Source organism: Siniperca chuatsi, linkage group LG17 (genome assembly GCF_020085105.1).
Source record: "Siniperca chuatsi isolate FFG_IHB_CAS linkage group LG17, ASM2008510v1, whole genome shotgun sequence".
Classification (NCBI taxonomy): domain Eukaryota; kingdom Metazoa; phylum Chordata; class Actinopteri; order Centrarchiformes; family Sinipercidae; genus Siniperca; species Siniperca chuatsi.
The window spans coordinates 24,660,995-24,676,601 of NC_058058.1; the positions used below are offsets into that span (position 1 = coordinate 24,660,995).

General features: G+C 41.3%; 2 protein-coding genes across 4 annotated transcripts; one reads left to right on the forward strand and one right to left on the reverse strand.

Moving 5' to 3' along the window:
- Window positions 1-69: 69 nt before the first annotated feature.
- nkiras1 (NFKB inhibitor interacting Ras-like 1) lies at window positions 70-6,588 on the reverse strand. 3 transcript variants are annotated; one of them, XM_044172793.1, is made up of 3 exons: window positions 6,132-6,588; window positions 5,671-5,864; window positions 70-2,533 (listed from the first exon to the last, which is right to left on the reverse strand). In XM_044172793.1, the coding sequence occupies exons 1-3, from the start codon at window positions 6,223-6,225 to the stop codon at window positions 2,291-2,293; spliced, it is 531 nt and encodes a 176-aa protein (XP_044028728.1). In that variant the 5' UTR covers window positions 6,226-6,588; the 3' UTR covers window positions 70-2,290. The 3 variants fall into 3 exon arrangements, with proteins under 3 accessions (XP_044028728.1, XP_044028729.1, XP_044028727.1); XM_044172794.1 differs by having other exon boundaries at window positions 5,607-5,864; XM_044172792.1 differs by having other exon boundaries at window positions 5,623-5,864; window positions 6,132-6,587.
- Window positions 6,589-7,424: 836 nt separating this feature from the next.
- Window positions 7,425-11,502, forward strand: rpl15 (ribosomal protein L15). The gene is made up of 4 exons (XM_044171182.1): window positions 7,425-7,462; window positions 8,400-8,581; window positions 8,673-8,809; window positions 11,142-11,502. Exons 2-4 carry the CDS (start codon window positions 8,410-8,412, stop codon window positions 11,445-11,447), a joined length of 615 nt encoding a protein of 204 aa, XP_044027117.1. The 5' UTR covers window positions 7,425-7,462; window positions 8,400-8,409; the 3' UTR covers window positions 11,448-11,502.
- The last annotated feature ends 4,105 nt before the right edge of the window (window positions 11,503-15,607 follow it).

The window sequence follows — 15,607 nt, forward strand, 5'->3', positions numbered from 1 at the left end:
ATCTGACTGTGTTTGATCATTTTTGGGATCATCTTCAGGAAAGCCCACCAAAATAACATTTTCAGAGGATTAAATATGAAGAGGCTACATTTTATTCAGTGCATCTTAAAACAGAGTGACAGAGCAGAGAATAATTTAGGGTTAGCATGATTACAGAGTGCAAGTGTTGATCTCACTAGCTCTGTTCTACTAGCAGCACATTAAATGTTATTACTTTAAAACATTAAGGACACAGAAAACAGCGCAGATCATCCTTCACATTGTTTAACCATTTTCAAAAGTCAAGGAATGTGGCTCATTAAAGTGACAAAAATAAATTAGTTTAAAAAATAAATATTTCCTCTCAACACTGACATTTCTACTGTTAGGCTGACACATAGCTACATAACTAGTAGCCCTACTGGGTTATACAGGCTGGACGACACAGGAGTGCAACTAACGCCAGACAGACATGATGAACTCTTACATCACAAGTAAAGGCAGTACCATGAATATTATTGCTGCCAGGCCATACTTAATATATGAGATGGACTGGACGAAGGCTAGCCGAGTCCTGCCAGAGGACAAGGATTCACGCTGCATTCACATCAGATGGGAAAAAGATTCCTGTTTGAGAACAGTTTGAGTTACTTGAGAAGTCAAGGGTTTGGTGCCAGAGCTTATAGGACAGTTTTAGATTTCTCAAGTCTGTCTTAGTACAACAATCACATACCCGTATGTTGAAAGAGGTACAGGTTGCTGTAAATCACCCTGTCCATACTGGAGGTGAAAAGATCCTCTCCTAGCGCAAATCCAATGTGAGAAGAGAGGCTTTAACAGTCTGAATTTGACAAATGGACTGTGGATTTTGTCCCCCCCCCCCCCTTTATAGTAGTAGCTCTAGATTGGGATCTCTTGGGATAGAGAGGAGGAATGATGACAGCGACCAACAACTCTTAAAATGTGCATGTGAGTGTTGTATTAATGTAAGAGACTAGAAAAAAATCTGAACTTGGAATGATACACATTTCAAATGAAAAGGACAGTGAACATGATAACACAGAATTTCACAATTCAAAACGTGTGTGTGTTTTGGTTGTCTCAGATCTTTGGGAGCTAAGTGCTTGTCCATGCTAAGTGTTTAGTTTCCCGTGAAAAAAGGACTGACTGCAGACTGTGTACAGAAGAGAGAAGTTACAGATGTGGATTTGGTTTGTGGTTGACGCTTATGTTTGGTTTGCTGTAAAAGATGAACTACAACATGCATCCTCATTGGATTAGTTAAACACATTGGGAAACATGCTTATTTGCTTTCTTTTGCAATATCAATATCATGTCTGTGTGTACACAGCTGGTTTAGCATAAAGACTGGAAGCAGAGTGTCCAAAGCTCAAAAACACCTCTGTAGCTCACTGATTCACACATTGTATCTAATTTGTAACAAACAGAAATTTAAAAATGGCCATTTGTGATTTTAGGGGGAGTAACATGTTGGAATTATTTCTTGACAAACAGCTTATCCACCTGTGCAGCTATAGCACAGATTGTCGGTTGGTGAGCACAGGTTCATGTGTTGGTCTCTGTAAAGGCATGACGGTACCAAGCCTGACAATGTCGCCGTAACGACAAGGCTTCAGGAAGCTGCCGACAGTCGCTGCACCTGGGTGCTGTTCGCCAAGAAATAGTTACACCACGTTACTCCCTCTCAAACCACTTTTTTTTTTTTCTAAGCAAAACACAGCTGGGCGCAGCTTTTCCAGAGTCTTGTCATCACAGTGAGGTTGCCAGGTTTGGTCTCATCATGCCTGTACAGAGAACGCCACCAAAACCTGTGCTCAGTGACCATATCTGGCAACCTGCACTACAGCCGGTGATGCTGTATAGAAGTTACATTTCTGTTTGTGTGAGGGTACAAAATGTTAATGGATGAGTCTTCCAGGTGTTGGTAGGCATCTTTTTTCCCCCCACTTTTGATAGTACCAGGCTAACTGTTTCCCTTTGCTTCCAGCCTTTATGCTAAGCTAGGCTAACCACATTCTCACCCCAGCTCCGTGCTTAACATACAGAGACGGGACTGATCTTCTCATCTCACTCAAATAAAAACAACAAATAAGCACATTTCCCAAAATGTTGAACTAGGCCCCTATAATGATGTAAACACTGTATGAATGTGTGTAAAATGGTCAAATTTACACAGAAGCAACCAAAGTCATGCTGCTTGACTAAAGGCCTGCCAGTGTTGTCCTGCTGGTTATTCCCATTTGAGGTGAATGCAGCCTACTGACAGGAGCACAGACGAGCGAGGGGAGCTTCAGATGTCGTTGGACGGGGTGCCTTTGCTTTTGCGTCCCGGCAGAGGGAAGGCAGACTTGCTCTGAGGTTGTGTGAGGCGGCTGGTCAGCTGTGTGAAGGGTTCGATGAGGGAGTTGCGTTCAGTGACGCTCACCTCCCACAGCTTCACCTTCTCGCCTCGCGCCCACTGCTGCGCCACCTCCGGGTCCACCTGGCGACGCTCCCGCAAGTCCGTCTTATTCCCCAGCACTATGACTGTCACCTGGGAACATAACAGACACACCTGAACCAAATCCAATTCAATTTTTAATTACTATTGCCTTGCTTTTCTGCCAGTATATCATCGCTGTTGGCTGAAAACCCTGTATCTCCATATTTGGTGACATTCATATTTTCACAGAAATCGGGCGATCGCATGCTCCTCCAAGAACAAAACAAAAAAATCCTAGCCACATACACCATTTTAAAAGGCCACTGGATAATAAAGAGGTTGAAATGCTTTGTCTTCAAGCTTAGAGCATGGCTGTTTTTCTAGCTCCTCAAGAAATATTGGAGGCACAAACGTTAAAAAGTGGGGTCATTTTATAATTTTAAAAATTCAGTAGAAGCTTCAAAATGTGAAACAAAATGTCTAACTTTTCAGTGGATTGTGTTTTAATACTTTTTGGACATGAGAAAAGAAGATCCCGCACGCTGCTCTCAGAATGCCCTGGAACCTAAATGATGAGATGTCATGCTTGTTGAAAAGGTGACCCTGCCGGAGCGAGGTGGTAACATTGATTAAATACTTAACAGAAGAGAAGTATACTGGGTATTTAATTTGCAAACTTTATCCCCCCAAAAGGATTGGACGATGAGATACCATGGCACGTCATGCTCTAAGGAGATTTGGGATTCTATAGACCTACTTATGGTTACACTCAAGATACAAGTACTACACATGATTACACAACTTGGAATGACTTGTGAAAGCTGTAAGGCCGATGCTTTCATTCATCAGATGTGCAATTTCTGTAAACATTCTTGTAAATAGACTATTATGTGTCGTGGTGTCTCACTTGTTCCTGCCTTTCTTTTCCTTATATGTGGAATATAATGTGACAGACTGTACACATGTCGCTGTCAATTACTGAGAGACACTCCCACAGGAAATAACTGTCCCACACCTGTGCACACAGAATGGGCGGAACATTATCTATTTAAGACCAGTGTTTTAAAAATTGTTTAAAACACTCTTGACGAAGGTCCAGAGGGACCGAAACGTTAGAATGGTCAATAAATGGTGATGCTGAGCGAGAGCAGTGTGCGGGATCTTCTTTCTCAAAACTGAAGTGATCGTTCCAACGCACCTATTCGAATAGAATTGAAGAAATACTTTTTGGAAAGGAAATAAATGCTCAAATTGCATTTGTACATTTTGTTCTGACTGACCATATAATTAGCGCAGACACATAAATACAGCCACTTTATCGTAACATGCGCATGCACGCTGCGGGCAGAAAACAAACCAGAATGCCTGACAGCTTATGGGAAGATCAACAAATTGTTTTTGTGCTTTAAACCACACAAACCGCAAAAGTGATGGGTGGAAATGATGTTACACATCAAGAAGAAAACCTCCCAGATTTAGCTGTTAGTATCTAGTGATCTAATCACAGCCCTGTATTTTAATAAGGTGGTGGATAGTTTTGAACAGAAACTGGTGAGGAAAAAAAAAAAAACGCCTGTTGTAAGGAAAGACAGCTCTCACTGTTACTGCATGTTTATGGCTGTTAAATGAACTTGTGCTAAAGTTTGTCAGGCTCTGTGACCAATGCATCGGTGATCAGTTTAACGTGCGCTTACATCAAGTGTTAGAGTTTCAGGGTGGGACTCGATGATCGCTAATAGAAGTGCAGACTGATGGCTTTGGATGGAAAATGCATCACGTTATTATACTTTTTTCAATCATAAACAGGTGTGCAGAGTCTCTTTTCATGATCCTGTGTGGCTGATAAATAATAATTATTAAATCCTTATTGACATGGTTTCTTGTGAGGGGCATCCAGAGTTTTTGCACAACGTAAATATTTTGATGGTAAACAGCAGGAATTGCATGCATGCTAACGTTACATATGTAAGTGGCTTCTGTGCTTTTAGCCTGTGCTGGCTGTTGATGATTTGGGACATGCATAGATCATTTCTCCGTAACTTTAAAAAAGGAGCTGCAAGCGACATTCACTGCCACTAAATGTCGCACTAGAGCACCAGCATCTCAAACCAAAACAGACACTATGGCCCACCAGACTCCATTGAGAAAAACAGTAATTTTACCTCACAGATCATCGTAAAACACACTCCATTCAAACTGGAACAAACAAAACAAAACTCACCAAAACAATCTTTGTTAGTTTTTCCACTGTTCCAACAACCACCAACTCTGGTTAAACCCTTAATTCACCTAAATATTCTGGCTCTACGCCTCAACCGGCAGCCACGAAACGGGCCGCCATCGCTGGAACATAATCCTTGGGGACAAATGCACCGTCAAAGTAGCCTGCATCCACTAAAAATGCAACATGACAACACTATGGAAAGGATCCCTATAGAGACAGAACTTTTTATTAAACAGTAAGATCCCTTTTGTTTAACCAGAAGCAGACGTTATATCGCTCCTACCCGCCACCAGACAATTTTACCTGATAGATCAACTTAAATACACTTCATTCAAACTCTACAGAAACCGTCTCTGTTAGTCTTTCCACTGTTCCAAAACCACCAACTCTGGTTTGGTCGAAATTAATCTTTAATTCACCGCGTTGGATGAGAAAAGAAGCAGCCGTTATGTCGCTCTCCTCACAGAAGAACAGTTTCATGCGCGCGCGGCCGGACCGGCTGTATAAACAACACACACACACAGGGAGTGTGACGTCATCCTCTGCTCAGGGCGCCATTACTCCGCTGTGTCTTTCCATAGCAAATTGCTGTTTTCTGCTATATTAATGTTCAGAATCTCAAATACAGAACCTTTAAGTGCTAACTCTGTGTAGTCTGAGTTAGCATGCTAACTAGCTACTAGCTGCCATTTCTCACTGGATTTCATGTTAAGTAGCTAGAGTCGACAGATGTCCATCAACGCCAGGTGTGCAGTGTGTTGCATGTAAATTTGCACAAATGGAACACGGAAACCACATGAAACTGAACTGAAAATACAGTTAGTGTTGTTAGTTAAACTGGATGTTAATGGATTTAATGTCTTAAATGATGTTTTACGTGGTGTGGATGTCAAGGCAGCAATACGTTTTGGGAAGAAGCTGAGTACAGAGCACATATTATGAATGGTGGTTAAAGCGTACTTTGAACCAGCCACACCTCTTTTTTATCTCTGGACTTGTCTATTTCCTTCTTCAGAATGTCCACCTTCTTGAAAGACTCCAGGCTGTCCACGCTGTAAACGAGTACGAAGCCGTCTGCCACTGAGTAGTAGTGTTTGGGGAGGTCTTGTCCATCGTGGAGGCCTTTGGTGTCATAAAGCCTCAGCTGCTCCTTCACACCGCGGTCAGTTTCCACTGAGGCCACATACACATCCTCCTGGGTCTCACTGGACTCAGAGCCTGGAAAACACACACAACACGTTCAGAAAAGAGACTTTCAGCCAGCCTGGAATGGTCCACTTGGATCAGTTTTCAGCGCAAGGCAAACCATTATAAATATTCAATGATAACTTTACTTCGAGAAAATTGTTTTCAACCAGATCGAGGTAATCTAAATTAGAGCCATAAAAGACTCCGACATTGAACCCATATGAATCCAACATTTACCTGTATGTATAATAGTGCAACTATGTTATTTTCTCGTGGCTAATGTCGTTCCATCCTTACCTACAATGTGATTCCCGTACAGCAGCTGTTCCAGTATGGCCGTTTTCCCAACTGCTGCCTGGCCACACACCACAACTTTACAGCCTTTTCCCATTTCGAGCCTACACCGTATGAACACAAAACGCGACAAGAGCTCCTCTCAAACAGCCCCAAACCACTCGGAGTCTATCCTCAGCGTCGGCTCGCGACGACAGCGTTTTGTTGTTTAGCCTAGCTAGTTAACAGGCTAGCCGTAGCAACTCATCTTGCGCCATGTTAACACACCACCAACAACAATCCTATTGCGAGCCACTCTTTGTTAATTACTGGTACGTTCGGGTAGAGTTCCTTAACTACTTGAATCTGATGTATAACTAGATGCCTATCAAGTCTTTAAATGTAGCGTCGCAACCGGAGCATCCATTCTGCGCTGCTAGCACTTTAACAAGACTTATTCTGTCACTGCGCGTGCGCGACTGACGACACTGTATATTGTCTATGGTTCACACCGACAGAGACATAATAATAATAATAATTCATCGTTGGAAGACGATTTCTGTCTTTGAGTTTATAATAATCTTATGCTATATTATTGTTGATTTTGTATCATTGTAATAGTGATAGTTTTTACACAACAGAACAGTGGATCAGTCAGTCAGGTAACGCTATTACAGTGTGAGCTGGTGAACAACTATACAAGGCACAAGGTCCTTTATTTATCATTTTACAACACAAGGTTGTATAATGAAATTAAAGTTTGTAGTCCCTTCATGCTACACACGTAGAACACAACATATAATTAAATTCATGTCAAAATAGGGTAACATATAAAATAAAATAAAATAAAACAATATATACAGTTATTAGCATACATAAATACACCCAGGAAATGATTTTGAATTTGCGTCTGATGTAATGTAAACAGCAGATCGAGATAGTGATGATAATATGGTTTAAATCTTCATATAAAAAAATCTATACACTTAAATGCATGTATGCAGTTACGCCTGTAGTCAATATGGCAGTAATTTGCTAAAGTTTGGATCAATATACACACCAAATGCCTCCTCTGAAAGTATTTCGATTTTACTTATTTAGTCTCTAGACTCCACTATGTGATTACGTTATGTTATGAAATTACTTTTTAATTGAAAATGAATTGATATTGTAAATAGAGCGCGTGTTTAATTCTCTAAATTACCACAAAACTATCATCAAAGGAGTGGGGGGGAAAACAAAAAACAAACGAAGACTACATTTCCCATGAGCACAACAAAGGAAATGCGTCACTGTCGTTTTCATAAGGCATGCTGGGTACGTAGCCTCTCTCTTTCCGGCTGGTACGCCATCATGTAAGCGAGTATTTCTATGCTTTTGTACAAAACGCAATCCATAAAAATCATTTTGTATATACTTTCATCTATCTGTTTAAGTCAGGACATTGTTCAGCGACTTAATAACCATCTACCCGCCTTGATTATTTTTTGGCTAACGTTGTTTAGAACACGGATTACTGCCCTGTTTTAACGATTCCGAGATGCAGTCGATCCGGTGGCCATTGACACTGCTAGCTGCAGTAGAAAGCTAATATGCTGTTACCATGCTGTCTTGACAAACTGTGTAAAAACTGCCGCTTTTTAATACATTTAAAACCAGTATATGCAGTTTGTTATTTCTGTGGTCATGCTAGCAACATTCCGGTAGAGTGGGGAGTGAAAAGCTAACGTTACGCGGCCAGCACTAGCATGCTAGCTTTCTTTCCAGTAGCAATTTAACAAGCATGGATTTATGTACCATTACAGCTTGTATATTTTTTTTACCGTAGTCTTTCATATGATAGACACCCTGGTCGCCTTACCATGTGTTACACGTGTATTAACGCTAGTTCAGCGCTTACTGAGAAAATATGAAATCGTGTACGGAGTCTCTGTGGTCTTGAATCATGTGGCATTACGATCGAGAGCTACAGGTTTCAAATTGACTTTGATATATAAGGTAGCAGATTATGTTTTTAGCTTGAGCCAGGCAGCAACTAATCTAAGTATTGGCTGTGTTTGGGTTGGAAAGAACTTGCAGGCTCTCAGATGGCACGTAACTGAAATCCTCCCAATATGATTTCTGTAAATACTGCTCATCTTAACAGTTTCAGGTTATTCTAGATTGAACTGCAGATGCTGGCTGCATGTTGTCGAATATTAACTCTGTATAGTGGATTTCTTAATTGCAACATGTTAGACAAAAACGAGCTATTATACTTTAACTTAAAATTGTTTTGTTTGCTTTCCTCAGATAAGTCAACATGGGAGCATATAGGTATATGCAGGAGTTATGGCGCAAGAAGCAGTCCGATGTGATGCGCTTCCTGCTCCGCGTCCGTTGCTGGCAGTACCGTCAGCTGTCCAACCTCCACCGCGCTCCTAGACCCACCAGACCTGACAAGGCCCGTAGGCTGGGCTACAAGGCCAAGCAGGGTGAGTGCTGAGCCCGGAGTTACACCTGCACATTTCATTGGCCATCATCTTTGCCTGCCTTGCTAATCATGTTTTTGTTTGATTCAAACAGGTTACGTAGTCTATCGTGTCCGTGTACGCCGTGGAGGCCGTAAACGCCCTGTACCCAAGGGTGCCACCTATGGCAAGCCTGTGCACCATGGCGTCAACCAGATCAAGTTTGCCCGCAGTTTGCAGTCCACTGCTGAGGTACGTTCATATTTAATAATTAGGTTGTGGCTTGAAGGCCAGAAGAAACAAGTGAGTTATGTTATTGCTGGTTTGACGATGCTGCACAGGGTATACTGCACCTGAGATGGATTTGTACTCGTGTTTACCTTTCTGATGGCAAATGTTAACACGATGAACAGGAATTAGAAATGCAAAAGGTAGCACTGCTTTAAACTGCACATGGAACTTATTAGCCATCATTTCCAGAATTGTCTAGGACAGCACAATGAGTCCGTTTCTATTGATGCTCATTACAGATTCTAATGGTGGCTGTTTCAGAGCGGTTAAAAAAATGTTGACGTGTCCTGGAGACTTGTCCACCACCCGACAGCATAGTCCACTGTCCATCTGTATACCCAGTGTGTTCCAAACACTCAATATTTTTTTCAAGCTCACAAACATACATTGGTTTGCTCATGTTAAGAGTATCAGCATCCTGCTCCTGTTGGTCAGAACTGCTCTGTATAGGTCACTGGCTAGAGGGCCAAGCCCCATGGTTGGTTTTTTATAGAAGTGCAGCATGCCTATTTGGATTTGTGGAGAAGAGTGAGGCTTAGAAAGTGCGTTTGAGAAAAGCATTTTCTAATTTGATTTATAAATGGGTTGCTGACACCAAACCTGAGTTTTGATTTATTGAATGTCGGTGACTCACTAACAACTTGCATGTGGAGCTGATGAGATTCTCATCAGTTAATGCTCTAAAGGAATGGTGTTGATTGGTGTTATGATGAATGATAAAATGAGTGATGGCTGAATTCCATTTAGCTGCTTCAGGTTCAGTCCCTGCTACTATAAGATCAATGTCATGACTTACTGGGACATTTGAATTGTAATTAAGTAATCAATTAAGTCTTTTTGTATTTGTTTTTCAACAAAGAAAGGATTAAGGATTTTCTGCTTTTCCTTGTCATATTGATAGTAAGTTGAAGATCTTTGGGTTTTAGGCAGATAAAACAAGGAATTTGAAGACGTCACCATAGGCTCTGGGAAATAATTCTGAGATTTGTATTGACAAAACAATTGAAAATTGGCAGATAATTAATGATGTTCTTTTCCTGCTATGACAAGTCAAAATGTCTTCAAGTCAAAAGCACATCTCCAGCACAATGTACCCAATAAAAAACATATTCAAAGTAGACACTTGGCTTGCCAACACAGTTGTTACCAATTATGTTAATGGATGCGTTGCATTTAGTTGTACCAGTTCTGAGGAGTGGTATTGTGCATGCTGGCTCAAAATAGTGAAGTCAAAATACGTGCGTGGAAAAGGGTCAACGGTCACTTATATCCACATTATTTATGAAAGCTCTAATTGGTTGACATCGTCAGTGGAATTTGTTATGTCTAAACTGTATGACGGTGGTATCATCACACTCATATAGCTGCAGTGGTCCTCTGTCAGAAAGAAAATGTTTCTCCCACCTTATTCCTCAGGTCGCCCAAGAAGAACATTATATTTGCAGCACAATAGAATGTATGTATTTCAGAAATTCAGCATGAGGCACAAGGCTATTTAAGAGGCAGCTCATGTCCTTTAGTAGATTAGGTTGTACAGTTTTTGTTTTGATGTTTGAATTCAGGTCTTGGAATTGTCAGCTGCTCCATCTGTTGTGGATGCCATTAGACCAACATCTGCAACAGCAATTTTTGTTGGTATACTGGCACCTACTTGTGAATATGGTATTCAACAGCAGATGAGGAGCTTTTATGAATCCACTGAATTGAGATGAATTTGAAGAAGGCCTTTGACCAGTGTAACAACCAGTAACCAGCCTGGTTCTGAACCAAAATCACTCCAGTATCTCTAATGCATAGCAACAGCCCTGCAGTACAAGGAGGGACTTTTTTGAAACTGAACACATTCAGTGTTCAAAATGACAAAATGGAATACTGATGAAGCTTAGTTCACACAAGCAGTCTTACAAAAGTGTCAGGAAGTTGTTTATATGTTACATACATACCAAATGAAACTTGTAGCTGCTGGTGGGAGATTGAATGCATCCACACTGGTGGGCATTTTCACTGAATATGATGGAGTTGAAAGCATCTCCTACTCTGTATTCAAACATGTGCTCCCACCAAAGAAACATGGAGTTGCCATTGGTACTTTGTTTCTCTTTGCTTTTTATGCAGTTTTTTATGGGATTTCTTGCTGCCACTGGGAGCCGCCAAAGCACAGTTGCTTTTGCAGCTTAAAGATGGTGCCATATTACCTTATGTTAGATTGTGTTGATTTGCTTAATTACACAAGATTTTTTTTTACTATTGATTTGGCCAGTCAGAATCATTCATTTATATTTTTATTTCCTAGGAGCGTGCTGGCCGTCACTGCGGAGCCCTGCGAGTGCTGAACTCCTACTGGGTGGGTGAGGACTCCACCTACAAGTTCTTTGAGGTGATTCTGATCGACCCCTTCCACAAGGCCGTCAGACGCAACCCAGACACCCAATGGATCACAAAGGCTGTGCACAAGCACAGAGAGATGCGTGGCCTGACATCTGCAGGAAAGAAGAGCCGTGGCCTGGGCAAGGGCCACAAGTTCCACCTGACCATCGGAGGCTCCCGCCGTGCAGCCTGGAAGAGGCGCAACACCCTGCAGCTGCGCCGCTATCGTTAGAGCACGCCACATGTCTGTACATTAAACAAATAAACAGCCCTTTTTATGGTGACAATCCTGTCTGGTTCATTCAGTTGTTTGAATATTAGCATTGTAAAAACAGAACTTGATCTTTTTGGAGTTTGACAGCTCAAACTATCAGTGTGAATGAAAGGTTTAGAGAAATCTTGATTTTATAACCTTTGGTTATCCTTACAGGTGATAACTGATTAGAGCTCCTCTCAGGACACTACAGGCTGCTTGATTACCCTCTCTCACTTTCCTGTTCATTGCATCTGCAAAGGCAGGACAAATCATATCTTTGCAATTTATATTAGTGTGTGTGTAGACATAAATGACCTCGTGAAATTCCTAGTGAAGCTTCACCCACCTAAAACCCAAGCAGAGGTCTAATCATCCCTAGGTGGAATCAGCAGTGTGTCACCTGAGCGTCAAAAATACACAAAGGTTATGAGATTGTTCATACTGCTAGTGCTTTGGCCAGAAGGGGTAATTAGAACTATTTCTGATTTGGAGCCATTTAACTGCAGGACACTTTTGGACATCAAATTCTTAATTTCAGTGAGGATATGTCTATGCATGATTTACCCCAGGAGTAGCATGTATATAGTAAATAAGAGGGGACCCAGAATAGGCCCCTGGGGGACCCCACAAAAGAGAAGAGGAGGAATCTCCAAGCATAACAGAAGGACAGATAGGAGATGAACCACATCACTGATGCTAACATAGTGGTCCACTGCGTCAAAGGCCGAGCTGAGGTTAAGGAGATTTAAAATGGAGTACAGGCCTGTGTCAAGCAGTGAGTCAATGGTGACCTTGACCAGAGCAGTCTCCGAGTGTCATTGGTGAGAAAAACCACTGAACCTGCAATCTGAATGAAACTGAAATACAAGGTAATGCAGAGTTTCTCTTACAATATATCAAATACGTCTGCAAGCCTGCAACTAACAAACATTAATCTTGCTATTTTTCCCAATAATTAAGTCTAGAAAATGGTACGCTATTACAAGTGAAAAAAAACCCTAACTTGGTAAATGTATACTCAAAAGATAAATTGAGGGCTTCGAGCCAAAGGGGCATAAGAGTGTTATATCAGATTTTACAGGAGAACCAAAACAAATTTTGATCAAACTTGAATCAGCTGCTGTTGCCATGTACTGGACACAGCATTTGATCTTTTTATGTTATCAGATTGAGCATCACTATAAAAACAATATTGCTACAGTTTAAGTTGAAAAATATTAAACATTTTAAAAATGTGGCACAAACATTTCCCCAATAGACTAATGCAGAATATGGGCATGTGTAAGTAAATTGTAAACCACATTCATTGTAATTAAAATCTATCAATTATACTTCAACACTGAAAAAAGATAAGAATGAATATCTTCATTTTGAAGTAATGCTCAGCAACTTTCACCAAGGCTTTTAAAATTCGAGGCTACAAGAAACGTATCAAATCAACTGATACTGATTATTCGGTTAAAAACATTTAAAAACTTCTATAAACAAACTAATTTCATTTTCAGTATAACTGCATGTACATCAACCTTTTTTTTTAATCCATTTTTGGAGTGCCCTTGATCATTTATTGATGTGTCCTGGGACTCTTGTGTTCTTACTCATTTGACACATTCAACGAGCTATAGAACGTCTCGCACCATTCTAGGATGCGTGCGTCCCTTTTGTGCACAGTTTCTGCAAGTCTTGCTTTTTCTGTGCACTCATTCCTGGAGGACTTGTGTACATCCGCTGTGGTGTTTTGACATAGTGGTTGCCTCTGGATGCTCGTTGTGCCACCTGCATCTTTCTAAACGATTGGTTGGAGAGCCCGTACTTGAAGTAAACTGTCTTGAGGTCCTCTTTTACAAAGTGAAACCACTTAATCGAACAACTTCTCCGTCTTCATCTTTCACTCTGCCTTTGATTATCTGACTTGAAAATGACTTGAAGTCAAAGAAGTCCTTGTGGCCCAGCTCATGAACATTGTATGACCTATATCGTCTTGCTCTACAGCAGCATGGACACTCACATTCCATCTGACTATGACCAGATGGTCAATCACAGAGAGGGGCAAGACTTTGACAGCATGAAGGCACACTGAGCAGAAAGCTGTGTTCCCGTTCTGTTCACCACACGTGTCTGAACACAGAACTACATGATTTAGATACTTGAACACACAAGTGCCACGACCACCTGCAATTTTCGTGTTTGGTGGGCATCATACACTCCTTTGTTTTTATTCTTCACCCCATTGTTGATACCACTCACAGTATTTGCAGGCATCTTTTTTGGCATGTTCCCAGATTTTGTTTGTTGGCTTATGATGTCCCCGATTGCTCTCAGAAGAAATTTCCCAACTCACGGGGAGCCTGATTGACCACACAACTGGAAAACTTTTCAGAGACATCAAGTCTTTGCAAACTCTAATCTGCATCTTTACTGAGAGGATATTCAAATGTGTTCTGTCTTCTTGAGTTTCCTTTAGGGCCTCAGTCAGATACCCTCCTAAGTAAACAATTTATAAATAAATATAAAAATGTATTTATGCTTTTCTTTTACATAGCATGTATGTAGGGTACATAGCATGTATGCATAACAGGGTACGCATTGTAGCATTCATAGGCTAACTTTAGCTAACACCACAGCTCATTCTGGCCAGTTCACACTCTTAAAGCTAGGTAATTTATATTATTATTTTTTATTGTATTCGTTGAAATTATCTCTACATCCCGACAGAAATCAATAAATCAGTGGCTGTCACAGGCCTGTCTACCGCCCTACCTGCCTACCTACCTACCTGCCTACCTACCTACCTGCCTACCTACCTGCCTACCTACCTACCTGCCTGCCTACCTACCTGCCTACCTACCTGCCTACCTGTCTACCTACCTGCATACCTACCTACCTGCCTACCTGCATACCTACCTACCTGCCTACCTGTCTACCTGCCTACCTGTCTACCTGCATATCTGCATACCTACCTACCTGCCTGCCTACCTGCATACCTACCTACCTGTCTACCTGCCTACCTGTCTACCTGCATACCTACCTACCTATCTGCATACCTACCTGCCTACCTGCATACCTACCTACCTACCTGTCTACCTGCATACCTACCTACCTGCATACCTACCTACCTGTCTACCTGCATACCTACCTACCTACCTGTCTACCTGCATACCTACCTACCTGTCTACCTACCTATCTGCATACCTACCTGCCTACCTGCATACCTAGCTACCTGCCTACCTGCATACCTACCTACCTGTCTACCTACCTACCTGCCTTCCTGTCTTCCCGTCTTCCTGCATACCTATCTAACTGCCTGTCTACCTGTTTACCTGCGTGCACTCATTACACATGAATCTGTGTTTTGGGGGAGGGGCTTTGGAGGGAGGCCTGAAGGGAGGGAGTGGGATTTTTTTGGTTGGATACTTTCAAAATCTAGCTGTCTCTTACTAGTTTCTCCAGCATTACCTACCCTAGCTTTAAGTTTTAAAATAACATTTTGAATCTAGAGACCTAATCATTTAATGGGAATATTAACCTATTTTATTAATCTAATATTGACATAGAATATTAATTACTATATGATTAGGCTTGATAGGCAACTGAAAATTATGTGGTCATGTTGCTTGCATGCTCAGGCTGTTAACATGCTAATGGTGAGTAAGAAAAGTATAAAAGAATTTACCTTCTGGTTCGAAGTCGATATCAAGATCATCTACTTAACCTGGTTCATCTTCCATCAAACTCATTAAAACCTCCTCTGCTGTAAAATACTTATTTTTAATGTTTGACTATGCTTTCCTCCTAGCCATTTTTAGAATGCTCTACCCACGATGCTTTGTTCAGTGCCGAAAAGTGCCTAAGCTCATTTGTACCCTTTTGGCACAGACCAAAACCACACTTTTACTGTTGCCTTTCAGTTTTCTTTTAAATTACAACCTATGGGTCATCAGCCTTTATGGCTAACTAAAGTTTTTAAAGAGAAAGCCCTAAAAATCCACTGTAGGCCTACACTACCCGCGCAGCACCAGCAGCTGGGCACAGTTAGCGACTAGCAGGTGAACACAGTGGAGCATTCAGCAACCAAAGAGCCAGATATGTCCCTCAGGAGTTGGTAGACATCAAAAACAGAGCTAACAGAGAGTGAA